Below are 21546 nucleotides of genomic sequence, written 5' to 3'. Positions count from 1 at the left end.
CTCTTTTTGATTCTGTAGACACTATACGCACAGATATGATATTGATTTTATCTATTAAAAAATTATCTGAATTACTAAAAAAAAAAAAAACAATTTTTTACTAAAATTATAGAAAAAAAATGTAATTGAATATTTATTTTAAACAATACACTAAAAAAATTGAAATACTAAATAAGTAAAAAAAAAAATATTTTTTTGTTTTTACTAAAAATAACATACTAAGAAAATGTAATTTAATATTTTATTTAAACTATTTATTGGAAATTCACTCAAAAATATCTGAATGACAAAAAAAAATTACAAACGTTTTTACTACAATAGTTACTAAACAAATGATATTGATTATACTTTTATAAAATGTAATTTAATATTTAATTTACATATTTACTGAAAATTCGCTCAAAAATATCTGAATTACTAAAAAACAACTGAAGTTTTTATTAAACAAACTATACTATTTTTACTTTACAATTTAAACTAAGAACATTTTAATACGGAATTTCACAATATTTTGAGAAAATGCACAAAAAAATATCTGAATTATATAAAAATTACTACTATATTTTACTAAATAAATTTACTAATACAATATTTAGTGAAAATACACTCAAAATATATGAAAAGAAAAAATTTGTATTACTCACTGATGAAACTGATGCATTTTTGTTGACCAATTAATCAATTAATCAAGACCGATGATAATGCTCACAAACGTTAAATATTTTAAAAGAATGAAGCCTGTACAGCAGAGAGAATAGGATATTTCTAATCTACTGCTGATGATAACTGAATATTGCAAAACACAGCCTGTTAATCACAGATTTACCTGAGAATCCATTGCTAATGCAACATTTACAGCATGTGAAGTGAGTGAAGTGAAGCGAAAGCACCACCTGATGTAAAAAAGACAACACTGCATGGAAAAATCACATCATCTACATCAATGAACATGAGGGAGAAATTAAGCATCTAAAATTGTGCAAAATCTCTCTTTATTTATTCAGTTCAGCATCAGTTCCACCTGTACAAGCGCAGTTCATCTGATGGGTCTGTTCGACATCAGAAACAACAGAAACCAGATCCAGAGAATCCAAAGACCTGCTGGCTACATTCCTCCTGTCCTTCATTATTTACAGCCTCCATCAGGCCTGCATGTCCAACACAGGTCCAGAGGAAAAGGTGCATGAGAGAATCAGTGCAGCACCCTCAAATAAACCATTTACAATCTCACAAACGCTCCGGGACGAGCAACAGAATCAGGAGAAACACCAGCAGTCAAACGTTTGGACACAAAAGAGCTGCTTAAATGACTGAAATCAAAAATATACTGTGCATATGCATTTTTAAAAAGGAAATTCTCTCTGTCTCTCTTTTTTTTTTCTTCTTCAAAATGGACCATTATTTTTTATGGAATATCATATAAATGATTTATCCATGCAACACCTGCCAAACTGTCAAATACATGTAAAAATGAACCATGCCGGTTAACACATAACTCACTAGCCATATTGGCAGGTTATGATTAGTAAATTATGTCCATAATATTACTAAAACAAATATTAAAAATGGTTACACACTGGACGACAAGCAGCATGTCTCTAAAATTCAAATGCATTTTTTAATATTACGAAAAATGAAACAAAATAAATGTGAAGTAGTTTATAATTTTATTTTACTTTATTTTTATGATATCCACAAACAATGTCATAAATCTTTCAATTGAATGATTCAGAATCAGGTTGAAAAATAAATATATTTAAATCTAATCTGGTTTATTACTGATATTTTGTGTTTTGGCTTGTTCTGAATGGCGTGTAACTTTTTTAATTTGATTCTTAATGGTTTTAATACAACTAGATCAATTTTTGATAATTTTTTTCTAATGCATGTTTTTTATTTATTATGCATCCATTGTAATTATTTTACGATTATTATAAAGCCTTTTTATGTAAAGCACTACGAATTACCACTGTGCACATAAAAAGGCTTTAAAATAATTATAATGGATGCATAATAAATTACATGCATACATGTATTAAATGTGCTTTGCCTAAAAATGCAAGAGTCAAATTGGCCGAGGAGTGATTTCAAACTTTGGTCACAACAGGGAAGAAGAGACAATTGCAACTTGAATTGCACGCTAACTTTAAGAGAGTTTTGACTTACATTTGTGTGATTTCAGAGTTTGCACGCTTTACTATTATTGTATCATGTGAAGAATAAATAATGTGTCCAAATGTTTGACTGCTAGTGTACGTCATCCTACTGCAGAGCTTTGTGGAAATCACCCACAAACACTCGGGAATGTCTGAGACTGGAAATAAAGCTTTCAGACGACGTCACCAAAAAGCCTAAACATGAGTAACGACGTGTCCCCGTCCTCTCATCCACGTCCTGCCGCCGATAAATCGTGTAAGCGGAGCCGAGCAACAAAAGACGGGAAATTGATTTCAGAGATAAATACATCTGGGATATTAATACATGTCAACAGTCAGAAAGAGCAGCGGAGGAGAAAGATGAAGAAGATACGAACACAACAAAACGCACAGATTCATCATTTACTATCCAGAGACGCAAAAAACGCAATAAGCATTTTAAATGACTCTCTTGTTTTTACAGATATTTAGTGTGAGAAACGATCCGTCAAACTGATGCCAAAAAGAGAAAACGAGCGACAGATGCGACTTCACGCTCCGGTGAGATCCGTCTCGTCCAATCAGGCGCCTGTCTGCGTTTGACTGACAGCGGCTCTGTGGGAAGTCAAAGGGTTGTGGGCGGGGCTTATGGTGAAGTTTTCCTTCATCTCATTTCCTCGCGCAGGAAACCCCGCATCCCTCGAGAAAGACAGGACGAAAGAAAGTAGAGATGGATAGAGTAGAGGAAAGAAACGCCTTCAGCTGGAGTAGATCTGGGTGCCGATCACACGCATGATCTCCTTCTGGATCTTGGGCTCCTGTGTGTTGATGTTTGCGTCTCCCACCTGACCATCCTCATACCTGAGACACACACACACACACACACACACACATCACATTAAAATAATATTTCATATGCAAAACTTGAAATTACAATATTCATATTTTTTGTAATTGGTTTTATCTTGAAAGTAGCCTATTATTGTTGTTATTGTTAACTAAAGCTATTAAAACTTTCATTCATTTTGCACTAAAACTTGCAATTTTCGTTAATTGAAATAAAACTGAAATAAAACAAAATATAATATGAAAAACTTGAAAAAAAAAGAAAAAAAAAAAAATGTTGCATTGGCTACTAACTGAAATATATGGAAGCCCGTTTCCGCCAATGAATAAAAAATAAAACAAGGTAATTGCGACTTTTTATCTCACAATTCGGACTTTTTTTCTCGCAATTCTGACTTTATAACTCGCAATTCTGACTTTATAACTCGCAATTCTGAGATATAAACTCGCAATTCTGACTTTATAACTCGCAATTCTGAGATATAAACTCGCAATTCTGACTTTATAACTCGCAATTCTGAGATATAAACTCGCAATTCTGACTTTATAACTCGCAATTCGGAGATATAAACTCGCAATTCTGACTTTATAACTCGCAATTCTGAGATATAAACTCGCAATTCTGACTTTATAACTCGCAATTCTGAGATATAAACTCGCAATTCTGACTTTATAACTCGCAATTCTGAGATATAAACTCGCAATTCTGACTTTATAACTCGCAATTCTGAGATATAAACTCGCAATTCTGACTTTATAACTCGCAATTCTGACTTTATAACTCGCAATTCTGACTTTATAACTCGCAATTCTGAGATATAAACTCGCAATTCTGACTTTATAACTCGCAATTCTGAGATATAAACTCGCAATTCTGACTTTATAACTCGCAATTCTGAGATATAAACTCGCAATTCTGACTTTATAACTCGCAATTCTGAGATATAAACTCGCAATTCTGACTTTATAACTCGCAATTCTGACTTTATAACTCGCAATTCTGACTTTATAACTCGCAATTCTGAGATATAAACTCGCAATTCTGACTTTATAACTCGCAATTCTGAGATATAAACTCGCAATTCTGACTTTATAACTCGCAATTCTGACTTTATAACTCGCAATTCTGAGATATAAACTCGCAATTCTGAGATATAAACTCGCAATTCTGACTTTTTTTCTCAGAATTCTGACTTTTTTTCTCGCAATTGCGAGTTTATATCTCACAACTCTGACTTTCTCGCACCATAGCAAACCACTCTCCGTGTAAGGCTTTGCAGTACTTTGTTCAATTAGCTGAACTATATATTGAACTAGATGAATGTTGCGTCCTTATATGATTTTTGAACAAACATAAAAAACACGAACATAAAAAAAAACAGCTGTCAAGTAAAGAGCGTATTATTGTAACACGAGAGTGGATATATATGAATGCACGCAGGTGGATTTCCTTCACTCTCCATAAAGCCCGCTTTCATCTCTATGTTCTTGCTATAGAATTATCTTATCTCCTGTATTTAATGTTGTAAGATATCGACCAAGCAAGACATCCCCAATGAAAATTATAAATAAAGGATTCATTAATTTTATTATTATTAATGAAGAGTTCAGATGCAAAAGCCATAAGTGCCATCTGAAATGTTATTCTAAAATGAGCATTTTTCTCAGGAACAGGTTCTTTTCATTGTCATTAAAGTAAAATAACTGAATATAAACGAAAAATACTAATTTTAGAAGAAAATTTCAGATGGCATTTAAGCTTTTGCATCTGAATTCTTCATATATAATTGACTAAATAATTTTCATTTATTTATAATTTATTTATAATTTTCATTGGGGATGTCTTGCTTGGTCGATATCTTACAACATTAAATACAGGAGATAAGATAATTCTATAGCAAGAACATAGAGATGAAAGCGGGCTTTATGGAGAGTGAAGGAAATCCACCTGCGTGCATTCATATATATCCACTCTCGTGTTACAATATACGCGCTTTACTTGACAGCTGTTATTAAAATAACGCGATAGAAGCTGCCTCAAACTCAGAACTATAAAGAAATTAAGAATGTTTTGTCTGAAAGCCCGGCGGTAATGGTAGGCTACTGTCCAACCGCGTCCAAAAGCCTTACACGGAGAGTGGTTTGCTATGGTGCGAGAAAGTCAGAGTTGTGAGATATAAACTCGCAATTGTGAGAAAAAAAAGTCAGAATTGCGAGTTTATATCTCAGAATTGCGAGTTTATATCTCAGAATTGCGAGTTATAAAGTCAGAATTGCGAGTTTATATCTCAGAATTGCGAGTTTATATCTCAGAATTGCGAGTTATAAAGTCAGAATTGCGAGTTTATATCTCAGAATTGCGAGTTATAAAGTCAGAATTGCGAGTTATAAAGTCAGAATTGCGAGAAAAAAAGTCCGAATTGTGAGATAAAAAGTCGCAATTACCTTGTTTTATTTTTTATTCATTGGCGGAAACGGGCTTCCATAGAAATAAAATATGCTCAAGTATTAAAATGACTAAAACTAAAACAAAAAAATCAAGCTAATTGGAGATAAAATAAAAATGACAAAAGCACATAACAAAATGAAAACCAAAAACATAAAAATAAAAGCTAATTAACAAATACTATAAAAATACATAAATAATACTAAAAATAACACTAGTAACTAATGGTAACTAATTAACTACGGCTATAGATACACGGTGCAACACATTTACATATGCAATATGAGAATTCAATTATTTATGAAACTATCTGTCACAATTTTGTCCCCTTACACATATATATAATAATATCTGTATATACATGTCTGTGCTTTGTCTCTCTCTCTCTCTCTCTCTATATATATATATATTCTATTTACTTCATATATATTTTATTTTTGATAAAATAACTGCAAAACTGATGTTCTTCCTCAGTAATTTTGTCTTGCTTTCAAGTACAAATATCTAAACATTCTTAAATCAAGATATATTTACTTTAGATGCAAAATGACAGACTAAGTCTGCTTGTTTTTAAAAAAAAAAAAAAAGTGAGTTTTTGCTTAAAATGAGAAAAATATCAGCCAGTGGGGGAAGAAAAATAATCTTGTTTTTCTTATGAATTAAGTTTATTTTTCTGACCCCAAACTAAACTGACACATTTTTCAAGAATGACTTAATATGTAAAAGTAAAACACAAAAAAGTTTGTTGTTTTGTTTGTACTTTTCATGATTAATATAGTTACTGAAACTAAAATTAAAATCATTAGAAACAGATTTCCTTTACTTGAAATAAAATAAATGTTAACAAACAAAATTAAATATAAAAAGTAAAAACCTTTCAGCCATTTCTCATTTAAGTTGAGTTTTACTTAATGTACAAAAAATAACAAAAACTAAAAATGAAATTAATAAAAAAGATTTAGACATAAAATAAAATAAAAACTACACTAACTGCACAAACACATAAATATAACTAAAATTAAAATGAATGGAATATCTAAAAATAAAAATTGAATTAAAACATTAATAAAAAACTACAATAATGATACTAAAATAACTGTTATTATTCATTTTATTCTAGCATAAAAACAACTTTTCTATGTCTAGATCATCAGAAAACAGCCATTTAACATGCATAACGTCTCGGTTACGTATGTAACCCTCGTTCCCTGAAGGAGGGAACGGAGACGTAACGTCAGTGTGACTGACTAATGGGAACTCGCTCGAGAGCCCAATCATCTTCGAGTGTTAACAAAACAAGCCAATGACAGTTGGCGTGCGTGTTTCGCCACGCGCACCCCGCCCCGCAGTGCGGGTATAAAAGGAGAGCGCGTGCAAACGCACATCAGTTTTTCGCTGAGGAGCCGAGACTGTGTGCCCCGGCCGTACAGCGGTGGTACAGCAACTATGGCGACGGGACGTTACGTCTCCGTTCCCTCCTTCAGGGAACGAGGGTTACATACGTAACCGAGACGTTCCCTATCAGTCAGTCACGTTCGACGTAACGTCAGTGTGACTGACTAATGGGATCCCTTGGAAAACGCCACTATTGCTGACCCCCTCCAGTGCCCTGCGGAAGCCGGCAAGTCCCCCCACACCAGTTGGGGTGGAAGATAGGACAAGGCTTAGGCAGGGATGACAGCCACTGCTGTTCCGTACAGTGGGTATGGATAACACTGGGAAAGCGTACCACAAGTAGGGGAACGCTACGGAAGCCACATCCTGCGTAAGGAGGTACCACGTGGCAATTACACATATGGACTGACCAAGGGCAGTACTACATATGGAAGTCTCTGAGGTAGACTCAGCCAGCCTGGGGTGAGATAACAACACAGCAGAGACGGCAGAAGGTCTCTGCCAGGGAAAGACACGGGCTCACCGTGAGGGGAACCGTACCGTGGAAGAATACACATGTGGGACCACCCGAAGGGGAATCACTACACACGGGCACCTAGCCCAGCACAAGGGCTGACCTTGGGCAAACACACGAGTGCTGGACCTGGCGTCTGGCGTTCCGCCACGCCTGACTGCCGAGGGTGCGGGAGGAACTTCAACAGGGTTCGCCATGGGGAACTGAACTGAGAAGCAACAAAGCGCACGTATCCGGTCCGTAGAGGGGAATGGCGCAGCAAGCGGGATTGACACCGAGCAGTGTCCCAGTGCTACTGGCCGTCTGAGCCAAGTACACGGGAGGACACGGGCTCTACACGGAGATTATAAAATCTCGCAAACGTGTTAGGTGCCGCCCAGCCGGCAGCTCTACAAATGTCTGCTATCGAGGCGCCCCGCGCCAACGCCCAAGAGGAAGCAATGGCTCTTGTAGAGTGTGCTCTCACACCGAGGGGGCACGGTAAGCGCCGGGCCTGATAGGCCAAGACTATAGCCTCGACTATCCAATGGGCAAGTCTTTGTTTGGAGACAGCCTTCCCCTTCTGCTGTCCCCCGAAGCAGACGAAGAGCTGGTCTGAGGTCCTGAAGCTCTGCGTGCGGTCCACGTAAGTGCACAAAGCGCGGACGGGACAAAGCAGAGCAATGGCTGGGTCTGCCTCCTCCCGGGGCAGCGCTTGCAAGTTCACCACCTGATCCCTGAAGGGTGTGGTGGGAACTTTGGGCACATAACCAGGCCGGGGTCTCAGGACAACGTGAGAGTCATCCGGCCCGAATTCTAGGCACGAATCGTCGACCGAAAATGCCTGCAGGTCCCCTACCCTCTTGACCGAGGCCAATGCAGTGAGGAGTGCTGTCTTCAACGACAGAAACTTAAGCTCTACTAACTGCAGAGGCTCAAAGGGCTCCTCCCTCAAGGCCAACAGGACCAAGGGGAGATCCCAAGAGGGTACCAGATGAGGGCGCGGAGGATTTAACCTCCTCGCCCCTCTGAGGAACCTGACGACCAAGTCGTGCTTCCCTACAGACTTACCGTCTACTGCATCGTGATGTGCGGCAATAGCGGCGACATACACTTTGAGGGTGGAGGGAGACAGCCTTCGCTCCAACCCATCTTGCAGGAAAGAAAGCACGACCGCGATCGGGCATCCCCGGGGGTCTTCCCGGCGGGAAGAACACCAATCGACGAACAGGTTCCACTTCAGCCTGTAAGCGTGTCTTGTAGACGGGGCTCTAGCTGAAGTGATTGTGTTTACTACCGATGGAGGTAGCCCACCTAGAACCTCCGCGTCCCGTCCAAGGACCATACGTGGAGATTCCACAAGTCTGGACGCGGGTGCCAGAGGGTGCCCCCTCTCTGAGAAAGGAGATCCCTCCTCAGAGGAATTTGCCAAGGAGGGGCTGTCGCGAGGAGCATGAGTTCTGGGAACCAAGTCCGACTGGGCCAGTACGGCGCCACCAAGAGGACCTGCTCCTCGTCCTCCCTGACTTTGCACAGGGTCTGCGCGAGAAGGCTCACTGGGGGAAACGCATATTTGCGTAGGCCCCGAGGCCAGCTGTGTGCCAGCGCGTCCGTGCCGAGGGTACCCTCGGACAGGGAGTAAAACATTTGGCAGTGGGACGTGTCCGGGGAGGCAAACAGGTCTACCTGAGCGTCCCCGAAGTGTCTCCAAATCAGCTGGACTACCTCGGGGTGGAGTCGCCATTCTCCCGGAAGGGCGGGCTGACGTGAGAGCTCGTCGGCTGCACGATTGAGCTCGCCAGGGATATGAACGGCGCGAAGCGACCTCAGATGCTTCTGACTCCAAAGGAGAAGATGGCGAGCGAGTTGCGACAGGCGACGGGAGCGTAGACCACCCTGGTGGTTGATGTACGCAACGGTCGCAGTGTTGTCCGTACGGACCAGTACATGCTTGTCGTGTAGCAGCCCTTTGAAGCGGCGCAGCGCAAGCCATACTGCTAGCAACTCGAGGCAATTGACATGCCACTGCAACCGGGACCCTGTCCAGAGCCCTGCAGCTGCACGCCCGTTGCACATGGCTCCCCAGCCCATGGCAGAGGCATCTGTTGAGACAACAATGTGCCTGGATACTTGCACTAGGGGAACTCCTGCCCGAAGAAAAGCAAGATCCGACCACGGGCCGAAGGTCTGACGGCAGGACGGGGTAACTGAGACCCGGTAAGTGCCGTGTCGCCATGCCCATCTCGGGACCCGGTCGTGAAGCCAATGCTGAAGCGGTCTCATATGAAGCAACCCGAGCGGCGTGACAGCGGCTGCGGATGCCATATGCCCCAGGAGCCTCTGAAAGTGTTTCAGTGGAGCCGCTGTCTTGCGCTGGAAAGACTCCAGGCAGTTCAGCATCGACTGAGCACGCTCTACTGAGAGACGTGCTGTGAGGTTGACCGAGTCCAACTCCATACCGAGAAAAGAGATCCTCTGCACAGGGGAGAGTTTGCTCTTTTCCCAGTTGACCCGAAGCCCCATCCGGCTGAGGTGGCCAAGCACCGTGTCCCTGTGATCGCACAACAGTGCTCGAGACTGGGCCAGTATGAGCCAGTCGTCGAGGTAGTTGAGAACGCGAATGCCTGCTTCCCTTAATGGAACAAGGGCTGCCTCCACGACCTTGGTGAAGACACGAGGCGACAGGGATAGCCCGAAGGGGAGGACTTTGTACTGATATGCTCGTCCTTCGAACGCAAAGCGGAGAAACGGTCTGTGTCGAGGCAGGATTGAGACATGAAAGTACGCGTCCTTCAGGTCGATCGCTGCGAACCAATCGAACGGACGGATGCATTGAAAAATGCGTCTTTGCGTCAACATCCTGAACGGGAGCTTGTGAAGGGCCCGGTTCAGGACGCGCAGGTCCAAGATTGGTCGTAACCCACCGCCTTTCTTGGGTACAATGAAGTACGGGCTGTAAAACCCCGACTTCATCTCGGCTGGAGGGACCGGCTCTATCGCGTCCTTCGCCAGCAGGACCGCGACTTCCGCACGCAAGAGAGGGGCATCCTTGCTCAACACAGAGGTGAACCGAACGCCCCTGAACTTGGGGGGACGCCGGGCGAACTGAATCGCGTAGCCAAGTCTGATGGTTCTCATGAGCCAGCGAGACAGCCTGGGGAGCGCTAGCCAGGCCCCCAGAAACCGTACAAGCGGGACCAAGGGAGCCACGGACGTACCCACGGCGGGGCAGCGAAGTGGAGCGCAGGGGCCCGCCTCGGAAGGCAGTGCGTTCCGAAGTGGGGTCTGAGTGTGCAGTGCGACACTTACCTGGCTCCAAGGCTGAGCAGGGGGCGCGGGAGAAGGCATCGCGTCCTCGGACCGGACCCTGCTGCTCATAGGCGAAAGGAGAGGGGGACGGGAGTGTGGAGACGGGGTCTCGTGCACTGCCATCCTCGCCCTCTTGGGACCCGGAGAAAAAGGAAACTGCTCTTTTTTTGAGGTTTTGGGTACCACTGGCTGGAGAGCCAGTGGCGGAACAGAATAAAAAGGGAACAAAAGATTCTCCACCCGGCCCTCCTCCGGGGGAAGGAGTGGTGCAGTCACCATCTCCTGAAGAGCAGGATCCAGAGACTCCGGGTCGCCCGTCTCAGGGCCGCCGCTTGCCCTGGCGCTTCACAGATTTGGCAGGGGCAGAGACGGGCTGCGCCGCTTTCCTGCGGCCAGCTCCACGCTGCGGCCGTTGTGAAGGCTGCTGCTGGGGCCGAGCTGGAGCGGAGGTGGAGGCCGCAGGAGGGCGCCCTCGGCGACGAGCAGACGGAGGAGCTGCAGCCGGCGGTGGGGTGGAGACAGCAGCGGACCGCCGGGGCAGGATGTGTCGAAACGCCTCTGTCTGCTGCTGTGCGGCGGAGAACTGTTGGGCAAAGCCCTCCACCGCTTCGCCGAATAGGCCGGCCTGGGAGATCGGGGCGTCTAAGAAACGGTGTTTGTCAGACTCCCTCATATCCGCCAAGGTCAGCCATAAGTGGCGCTCCTGGACCACCAACGTGGACATCGTCTGACCCAGGGCCCGCGCCGTGACTTTCGTCGCCCGTAGGGCAAGGTCCGTCGCTGTGCGCAGTTCCTGCAATCCGGCTGGGTCAGCACCACCCTCGTGCAACTGCTTTAACGCCTTGGCCTGGTGGACTTGCAGGAGGGCCATGGCGTGCAGGGCGGAAGCGGCCTGTCCAGCAGCACTGTAAGCCTTGGCCGTCAGAGCGGACGAGAACTTACAGGCCCTGGACGGAAGGCGTGGATTACCCCTCCAGGCGGCAGCGCCCTGCGGGCAGAGCTGCATTGCAATGGCGCGCTCAACTGGGGGGATCTCCACATACCCTTGGGCCGCCCCACCGTCGAGGGTGGTGAGGACGGAGGAGGCACTAGGTCTGTTTCGGGCAGAAAAAGGTGCCCTCCAAGACCTAGTCACCTCCTCATGCACTTCCGGGAAGAATGGAACCGGAGGCGGTTGCCTGCGATCGGCCTGCGCCCCCAGGAACCAATCGTCCAGCCTTGAGCGTTCGGGAGAAGGAGGAGGCCTCCAGTGCAGCCCGATGCTCTCAGCGGCCCGGGAAAGCATAGCAGTCAGTTCTGGATCTGACTCGGTCAACGCCACTCTTCCTGATGGAGGCAGCGCAGCCGAATCATCATCTCCAGAACCTAGCTCATCCCCCGATGCAGTGACCGACATCCTGTCATCTGCTGGAGCTCCGAACGAGATGCTGGGCCCCGCCCTGTCCGAGGACTCCACAAACTCGTCCGGAAACCCCAGACGGTGCGATGCGCTAGAGGAGTGAGAGGCCCGCGGAGACGCACTCGACGGGGAAGCTCTCACTGTGATCCTCAAGTCACCCTGACCATGAGCCGAAGTAGCCCTCCGAGAACCGGAGGAACTAGAACGGGGCATGGCAAGGGGGATACCCCCCCGCTTGACGAGGAGGTATCTGGAGCGCAGCATCGCGATGGTCATGTTCCCACACAGAGAACATGAGTCATCCACGAGCGCTGCCTCAGCGTGCTGAAAGCCCAAGCACGAGACACAGCGATCGTGACCATCAGATGAAGCCAGGAAACGGCCACATCCAGAAACACACGAGCGGGAAGCCATCTTTAAAAAGACGCCCGTCGCTCGTGGAGCTCTTTCAGAATTTGCTCTTTTTTGAAAGAAATTCTCTTTTAGAAAAAGTGTTGAAGCGCCCAGGAGAGGTCGCAGCGCGACCGCAGAATGAGAGCTGCAGCACGCCGAGATGAAGCAGCAGCACTGGATCGCAACCTCCGCTGACGCGCCGTAACACCAACACTCGTCAAGCTGTCTTGTACACTCTCGGAGATTCGCAGCAAGGCTCGGCTCCGAAGCGAAAAGCTGATGTGCGTTTGCACGCGCTCTCCTTTTATACCCGCACTGCGGGGCGGGGTGCGCGTGGCGAAACACGCACGCCAACTGTCATTGGCTTGTTTTGTTAACACTCGAAGATGATTGGGCTCTCGAGCGAGTTCCCATTAGTCAGTCACACTGACGTTACGTCGAACGTGACTGACTGATAGGGAACATTTTGTTATGACAAGTTCATAATAAAAATAAATTGAGATCACAAGAAAACAAGTGCATGGTCTCTGGGGGCTTCCGTAGCTTCTCGTAATCAATCAGACAGACACTCACACGAAGAAGAAGCGTGTGCAGACGTGGTCAGACACCGGACACACCCAGATGTTGCCATGTTTCTGCAGGTCTTTGGATGTGATCACTGTCAACACAGAAACACCATCAGCCTTTTCACACCTCCGTGTTTCTGGCTTGCAGGGTAAAAGTTCAACAACATAACAACGAGTTTGAGAATCAAAGTCTTTTTATACAAATTAGAGATTATGAAAATGCTTGAACTGCCGGTACTTTACTCTACAAAGTGCAAATATTTCACAATTAACTTTTTGCATCAGCTCGGGTCGTTAAATACTAGTTTGTTTAACTCTAAATGTGGCAGTTATAATTCAGTTAGTTAGTCGTTCTGTTCATTTGGTGCTGGCTGTGCATTATGACTCTCCACGTGATATTATTATTATTAAACTAATATTGTATTTTCTACTTGCTCTCCTTTGCATTATTAATGTGATGGCGTAAATGTACATTACATAATGTGCCCTGGGAAGTACATATTATACAAGAGATGACTCGGATTGAGTTTAATATGCTTCAATTGGACATTGTTTAATGCATTCTTGGAAAAATGTGCATCTGGACATAAATGTTGTAATTTTAAATAATTTATCATGATGTGGTGATTCAAGGGAAATTGAGATAATATGCTCAAATATACCGGAGATCAAAGACATAAAAAGAGATGTCGGAGATGGAGAATAGAAACCATCCGGCACTATATTGAGCGTATTATCTCACGAGACAGTGGCCATACAAGTTACAAACAAGTAAAATGTTATTTCTTTGTAGATTACATAACAACAACTTGGAAAGCAGACAAAACAGAAAAGGTAAGAAGCACTATTTGAGAAAAGGGCATACTGATATAATAGGCGCAGACCTGTAACAAAACTAAATTTACCCTGCGCTGACATGATTTCTGATTTTCGTGAAATAGGCTAATCATCTCATACATCAGTCCTGGCTGAGAAACAGGATTTAACCAAACACAAGAGAATTTATTAAGCAATATATCAAATAATCTTTCTCTACTCAAGCCAAATGTTTCAAGCCAAAACTGACTGAACTGTTAGAGCAGGTGAGATCTGAGATGTTTTACCTTCACAGAGAGCGATGCAGTTTAAGTTCCTGCTCTGGAGGAAACGCGACTGTATCGGGCGACTCTGTTGAAGGACAAATAACACACATTTACTGCTCCGAGACGCCCAGCACAGGTCAAGTGTTTTAATGTTGCTGTCGTACCTGTGGTATTGTGTTCATTCGATTATATCGCTGGACTAACTCATCTTTAGTGGGCATGCGATGCTGGCCCTTCCCCATTCCTGAACACATACAAAACCAGAAGAAATAAATCATCATTTGATCTCATATACATCCCTTTTCCAGTGACATGATGCTCAAATGAGGCCAGAACAGAATCGGTCCATGAAAATAACTGAATTAGTATGTAATTTGCATTCAAACTCTTTGTTTCTTTTTTTTTATCTATGTATACAGTATATTTTTTTCTTTAATTTATTACTTATACAGTATCCGAAATACAGCTTGGTTGATCTTGTTGTTGGTTATTTTTCTATGTGCAATGAACACTAAATGCCCAGCTACTAACTAGACTGAGTTGTTGTTGTTCAGTGGAAACATGTGAGATCAGACTGGACCTCGACTTGTTCATGAGCTGCAAAAATATTTCTTTTGGTCAGTATTTTTTGTTTTTACCAAGTATTTCTTGTATAGTCAGTTTGTTTTTTTAACAGTAAAAACATCCTTTAAAACATTTACCTGAGAAGCAGCATTGCATGAGATGGGGAAGTTATTGGGAAGTCGTGGCCTAATGGTTAGAGAGTCGGACTCGTAATCGAAAGGTTGCGGGTTCGAGTCTCGGGCCGGCAGGGATTGTAGGTGGGGGGAGTGAATGTCCAGCGCTCTCTCCACCCTCAATACCACGACTGAGGTGCCCTTGAGCAAGGCACCGAACCCCCAACTGCTCCCCGGGCGCCGCAGCATGGCTGCCCACTGCTCCGGGTGTGTGTTCACGGTGTGCATTTGTTCACTACTCACTGCTGTGTGTGTGCACTTGGATGGGTTAAACGCAGAGCACCAATTTCGAGTATGGGTCACCATACTTGACAATACGTCACGACTTTACTTTACTTTACTTTAAATAATAGTTTATATTATTATTTGACATATTTGTATCCCATTTTTTCTCTGAAATTTTCTTCAATATTTTTGTCTTGTTTTCTAGTAAAAATATCTAAAGATTTTTTTTATTAAAAACAAAATGACATTGAATAAGTATTATTTTATTATTATTCAAAATTAAGCAACTTTATGCTTAAAGAAAGAAAAAAAATGTCAGTGGGGTCAGAAAAATAATCTAGTTTTCCCTTTAAATAAAATGTATGTTTCTTACCTCTTTGGTGATTTTTTTATTTACATTTTTACAATTACATTCTTCAGAAAACAAGACTTAATATCTTAATTTATTATAAATAAATATACTATTCATTAAAGTCATTTTGTTTCTTATATAAATGTTATGATTTAAGAATGTTTAGATATTTGCACTGCAAAAATAAGACAAATTCTGAAGAAGAAATCATTGTTTTAAGTGGAAGAAATTACCAAAAGGTAGAGCAGATTAGACTTAAAAGGAGACATTTGCTAACGAGGTAAGAAAACTAGTCCTTCCCAAATTTGCTTGAAGTAAAAGTATGTTGTTTTAGAAAAAAACAGACAAAATACTGATAAAGAAAATGATTGTTTGCAGTGTGGAAAAGGAAAAACAATTCAGCACATACAACAATCACAGATTCAAAGAGAGTGTCCACGCACAACAAAGCAACATTCATATGGATCAGAAAACAGACTGAGGTGTTTGTTAGAGAGAGACTGAGGACGCGGGTCTGGATCCTACCTGAGTATCCAAAGGAAATACTGGATATGGGGCTCAGATAGATGCCCTTCCCGTACGCTGCTCCATGCAGCTTTGATGAAAGAGAAGAGGAGGAGAGAATTACACGCTCTGCACACGCTCCCCGTGAAAGAAGAGAAACACGCCAGAAACGCTTTCCCATCTGAGCCATGGGCCAAAGAATCACAGCAAGACACAGAAAGCACACGAGCACAGACGTCTGATGGGATGCACTCAATGAATGAAGAAGAAAGCATCATGGGAGAAGACGGGTGATGATGATGATGATGATGAATATGGTTTCCATTGAAGATGCATGAACATGCAGCATAATTAACGTTCAGTCTCATGAGAGTTTATAGCTGTATGACTGAATTAAACGATGGACATCTTTCCAGGAGAAAAGCATGACATCAACAAGCACCAGATGACATGAAAATGAAGAAGGAAATTTCTTATAGAAAAAGATCATTCCAGGAGGATTTAGTTGTTTTCCTGGTAAACTTCATCTTCAGTGTTGAACACAAACCCTCTAGAAACCTCATCAAACGCCACTGATCTCACAGTCTTCAGTGAAGCACGAAGAAACAAAGCTTGAGAACCACATTTATTTGAACTGTTCAGAATAGGATCCTACCATAATGTTCTGTATCCCACAATGCAATGCAACTTCACCTTCCATTTCCAGTGTGATGAACGAACCAGAAGTAAAATCTGCCTTGATTTGTAACATTAGCCTATTTAATCAGTCTGACAAAAGTTCATATATTTTTACACTAAATTGGATTGAAAATGCAAAATAAATATTTCCAACGCCACTCACTGCACTAAAAAAATGATGTTCTTCTACGGTATTTTTGTCTTGTTTTCCAGCACAAATATCTAAACATTCTTAAATCAAGATACAAAATAACAGGAAAAAGACAAGTCTTATTTTTTGAAAAACTTACTGCATTTTTTACTTGAAGCAAGAAAAAATATTGACCATTCAGAAAAATAATAATACTAGTTTTCATTTTGAATAAAGTCAGTTTTTCTGAACCCACTGACTGATATTTGTTTTGTTTGTTTTAAAGATAAAGTCACTTCATTTTGATCAATTTTTCTTATTTTCCTTCAAGTAAAGGTGTCTTGATTTAAGAATGTTGAGATATTTGTACTGGAATATTTATTTATTTTTTTTACACTAAAGGCTAAGAATCATTTTGCTAAGAATTAAATATGCATTTCTATACTAAATTTGATTAAAAATGCATAATAATCATTTATTTCAAAGATGATAAGTGGACGCCTCTCATGGCGCAGCAAAAAAAAGGTTTTCCTCAGTATTTTGTTTTGTTTCCAGTACAAATAATCTTAAATCAAGATGAGAAATGACGGCAAAAACATAAGAAGTCCTGTTTCTGATCATCAAATTTAAGTGACAAGAAAAAATATCAATCAGTCAGAAAAATTTACTTTTGAATTTAGAATTAAGAGAATTTTTCTGACCCCATTCGTTTCAAACTTCCACTTCATTGATTAATTTCTCAAAAATCAAGGCTTGCTATCTTTATGTCATTTTGTATCTCAAGTAAATGTATCTTGCATTAAAAAACTTTTAGATATCTGTACTGGAAAACAAGAGAAAAAGACAGTGAGAATTCAAATGCTACACAATGAGGTCAAGTGAAACAATGTTGCAGATTACGGTTTCAAACGTTCCATTCTGTTTCACTTACTACTCTTACGTAGTCAGCACTATACAGCACACACTGTGACGTAAGCAGTATGCTAGCATTCCATTCTGAACGTGAGAACATGAGCTGTCCAATGAGGAGGTGTGTCTGAGGTCAGCTGACTGATGACTTTTACATACCTGCAGTTTCGTATAAGAGGCATTGACCAGTCCATTCCTCAGAACCGAGTGCCAGTTCTCAATATGGGAGCCACTAGAGAGAGAGAAACAAGTGATGATAAAACAAGTGAAAAAATCCCACAGACCAGAATGGTGCCGGACTCTTTGGACCAAAAGACACCTTAGCAACTTGCACACACTCTCATATCATGGTTGTGAGTTTTGCGCAGTCCTGCACCACTCGCTGTTCAGAAGATGTCCAAAATCAGTTTTATAAGTGTGACTGAAAACAATCAGATGACCCGTCCAGTATGATGTAACACTCGTGGAGGAACAGCACAGCGGCGGTTCGTTAAATCTGCCACTAGTTTATTTTTAAACACAGACGACCGATGTTATGCTAGTCTTTTGTTGGCTGTTTTTGAAAGACTTTTATTTCTCGCAAGGTCTAAAAGTGGAATTGTGTCCACAAAAATAACACGCACAGAAATAGAACAAAAAACAACAACTCTGAAGTGTTTTCCGGTGGTGTTTAAATTTATACCACATTTAAAAGCCTGCACCCAATATAAACCTGTCATTATTTTTAATGCTCTTGATATTATTTCTCAGGTGGTCTGTCAGGATCAAAGGAAACATTTCACTGAGCTCTGAATAGTAACCTGATCTGAAGCATATAAATATGATTTCTTGGCAGATTTAAATGAATGAGGCATAAAACAGGCCTTGAAACTCTTATTTTATGTCATATTTTAGTTCTTAACCTACAATTAATTTTTTTTTTTAAATGTACTAAATTGAAACTGATTATATAAACATTTTCACTTTATTGAAGACAAAAAAACAACTATTTAATCTTGACATTCATTTAATGTTGGATAATAGATATGTCTCAATAGAAGACCTTACTCATGCAAAATGCAGTCATTCTAAAAGCAATGATCTTTAGCACAAAAAAAACTAAAAATAGAGGAAAAAATACAGTTGCTACACTGAATACTGCACCAAACTAGAATCCTCCCATTATATTCAATAAAGCAAAATGTAGTTTGTAATCATAATATAATCTTTAATCAAAATGTAGTTTGTAATCAAAATGTAATTTTCAATAAAAATATATTTTGTAATCAAATTACATTTCTAACAGTCCCTGCTGCAACCTTGTTGCACTCCATCACTTAAAGTTTTTTGATTATAATGGAGGCATTCTAGTTTGTTGTTTCTGAAAGAAGTCTGTAATCTTTTCGTTTTTGAAACGAAACCAAGGCTGCATTTATTTGATCAAAGTCCACACCAGATTTTCAATGCAACGTTGAGTGCAGACAGCTTTGTTAATTCTAACCGAAGCATTCGGGTTGGCTGCGTCGTTCACGAGACGTGTGTGTGTGTGTGTGTGTGTGTGTGTTTCTGCAGGACTCACTGGAAGGCAAAGGTGCTGCCATAGAGCTTCTTTGCGGTGCGAAATCGAGCTTCTTTTGCTGGCGGGCTGCTCAACAGCAGAAACTGATGAGATGTGTGCATGAACTTCAGCTGCTATAAACAGCAAAACATACAGAAGTGAAAATGAACAAAGATAAGCTTATAAAAGTTAAGCTGTTCTTGCATTTAAAGGTGTTCATCTTACCCTACTGAGCGGCAGCTTCACAATATGAGACCTGTTACTGGATATGATCCTGCAGAGAGAAACCATCAGACGGGTCTAAACTCACTTACTGTGGTAAAATCCCTGTAATGCCCACCTGTTGCTTATTAACTCACCACTGCAGCAACGGATGAGCCAGAGGATCCAGTTTATCCATCTGCTTCTTAATCTCCAGATACGAGCCCTGAAAATACAAATACAGCCTCTGACAACTCATTTATCAATATCATTTTTACACATGCAAATTATTTTTTCAAACTTTAATTTAGTCTTTGTATGATTTAATAAGGATATTCCACAGGAATGTTGTGGGAAAGATATTTTATAAAGATTTAAGGATAATTTTTTTAGCAAGTAGACTGACTAAAAAGCTTTCTAGAGTTTCTCAAGACAAATCTGGACAATAAAACCAGATATATCATGAAATATTAATGAACACATTTGTTAATCTTGCATTTGGCCACAGTACCTGCGTCATTTCCCGAATAGACATCACACTGTCTAGAGCTTTCTGCAGACGCTCATAATTCTTCTTCTGTTCGGCACAGGAGCAGTACAATAATCACACACACACACACACACACACACACACACACACATACACACACACACACACACACACACACAAAGGAGGAAGGGTTTGATCCTGGTTAAAGTTGAAGTCAAGTTGATTTGAATCTTAATACACTGCAAAAAATAATTTTCTTACTCAGTATTTTGTTTTTGTCTTTTTCAAACATCAAAACATTCCTAAATCAAGATACATTTACTTAAGAAGCAAAAAACCTTTGATGCTTAAAAACAGACGTTGTTTTCTGGTTTTTAACCCTTGAGCTGTACTGAAATTCAGCACCTAGTTTGATGTCAAAAATGACCAGCCTTTTAAACATTGCTTGCATATCTCTAATTATGCTATATCATCACTATATCTTGGATTCAAAACTTGTTTTCTTTCAATTAGCATACTTAGCTGTGTTTCTTTTAGGAACTGACTGATTGTAGGCCTCACTGATCTGAGCTTATGCATTTTTGAGTGAAAAGAGCTTTATTTGTGGATAATTTTGCCAATGTTCTCTCAAAAGCTGAGGTGCACGAGCTCTGATCAGTGAGGACTGCAATCAATCAATTCCAAAAAGAAACACAAAACTGTGCTAACTGAAAGAAAACAAATAGATTAAATCCAGGATTTGGTGAAGATATAGTATAATGAGAAATTTATAAGCAACCTTTAAAAGGCTGGACAAAGAAAATCCTCTCCAGGTCAAAATGACTAGAACACAGCACGAGAGTTTATATTATAAACTCACTTAATTTTTATCATTTTTATCAAGAAACAAGACTTAATACATTAAGCCATTTCGTTTCTCATGTGATTGCATCTTGATTTAAGAATGTTGAGGTATTTGCACTGAAAACAAAAACAATATACAAAATAAGTAGTGTAGTTTCAGTACATTATAAACATGCGGTGCTTGACTGATGTATGGAAGACCGATTCCACCACTGAATAAAAAATAAAACAAGGTAATTGTGAATTTTTTACATTTGCATTTATGCATTTAGCAGATGCTTTTTATCCAAAGCGACTTACACTGCAGTCCAATTCTAAGGAAAAAATACTGTTTTCTTACAATTGCGAGTTTATATGAGTTTATCTTGTCAGTGTCTGCGCTTGCTCGGCCATTTGTTGTGAAAAATAAGGAAAGTGTGTCCAGCTAAATTCAATCAGTATTTTGTTAGACAGGTATAAAAAAGCTTAGTTTACCGCGGCAGCCGTCGTGTGAAGTCCTCCTCGTGTGAAGAATGAAGAGTGTAAAGACCATCGACTCTACCGTGTGACTCCACCGGGCTGGGACACCGGCAAAGGATATGAGTATCACTTTTTATTTCTCCTCTTTTCTACTAGTTTCACTTCTGTTTCAGTTTTTAGAACCATGGCAAACAGCGAATATATTTGTGCTGTTTGATGCATTTGAGACGTTTGGTTTTCCTCAGTGCATAGCTGACATGTCAAAAGTAGCCTATATTTTTCATTTGTAAATTTGAGAAAATCATGCAAATACATCCATTTTGCTGTCAGGAGTGGGTTTACGTGAGTGGACGAGCGCTGCTGTGCGCTAAACAGACGGAGTGAAATAATTCTGAGTCAAATATGCATTTTATGACA

At 41.3% G+C, this 21546-nt stretch overlaps 1 protein-coding gene across 4 annotated transcripts in view; it reads right to left on the bottom strand.

Annotated features, from left to right (window-relative positions):
- Positions 1-977: 977 nt before the first annotated feature.
- Positions 978-21546, bottom strand: part of LOC306888421 (protein mono-ADP-ribosyltransferase PARP6) — a 38582-nt gene continuing 18013 nt past the window's right edge. For 2 of the 4 annotated variants that reach the window (XM_079446699.1, XM_079446698.1), the window contains exons 14-23: positions 19849-19914; positions 19496-19563; positions 19362-19410; positions 19158-19270; positions 17759-17831; positions 15904-15973; positions 14229-14308; positions 14086-14149; positions 12990-13074; positions 978-2996 (exon numbers count right to left, since the gene is read on the bottom strand). In XM_079446699.1, the coding sequence (XP_079302825.1) occupies positions 2894-2996; positions 12990-13074; positions 14086-14149; positions 14229-14308; positions 15904-15973; positions 17759-17831; positions 19158-19270; positions 19362-19410; positions 19496-19563; positions 19849-19914 (771 nt within the window). In that variant the 3' untranslated portion in view covers positions 978-2893. The remainder of the gene's footprint in view (positions 2997-12989; positions 13075-14085; positions 14150-14228; positions 14309-15903; positions 15974-17758; positions 17832-19157; positions 19271-19361; positions 19411-19495; positions 19564-19848; positions 19915-21546) is intronic. The other 2 variants (XR_013785746.1, XR_013785747.1) reach the window with 1 other exon arrangement.

This window comes from Barbus barbus (genome assembly GCF_936440315.1).
Source record: "Barbus barbus genome assembly, chromosome: 22".
Taxonomy (NCBI): Eukaryota; Metazoa; Chordata; class Actinopteri; order Cypriniformes; family Cyprinidae; genus Barbus; species Barbus barbus.
The sequence above is the reverse complement of the archived record's forward strand: the minus strand, read 5'-3'. Positions and strand labels throughout refer to the sequence as shown.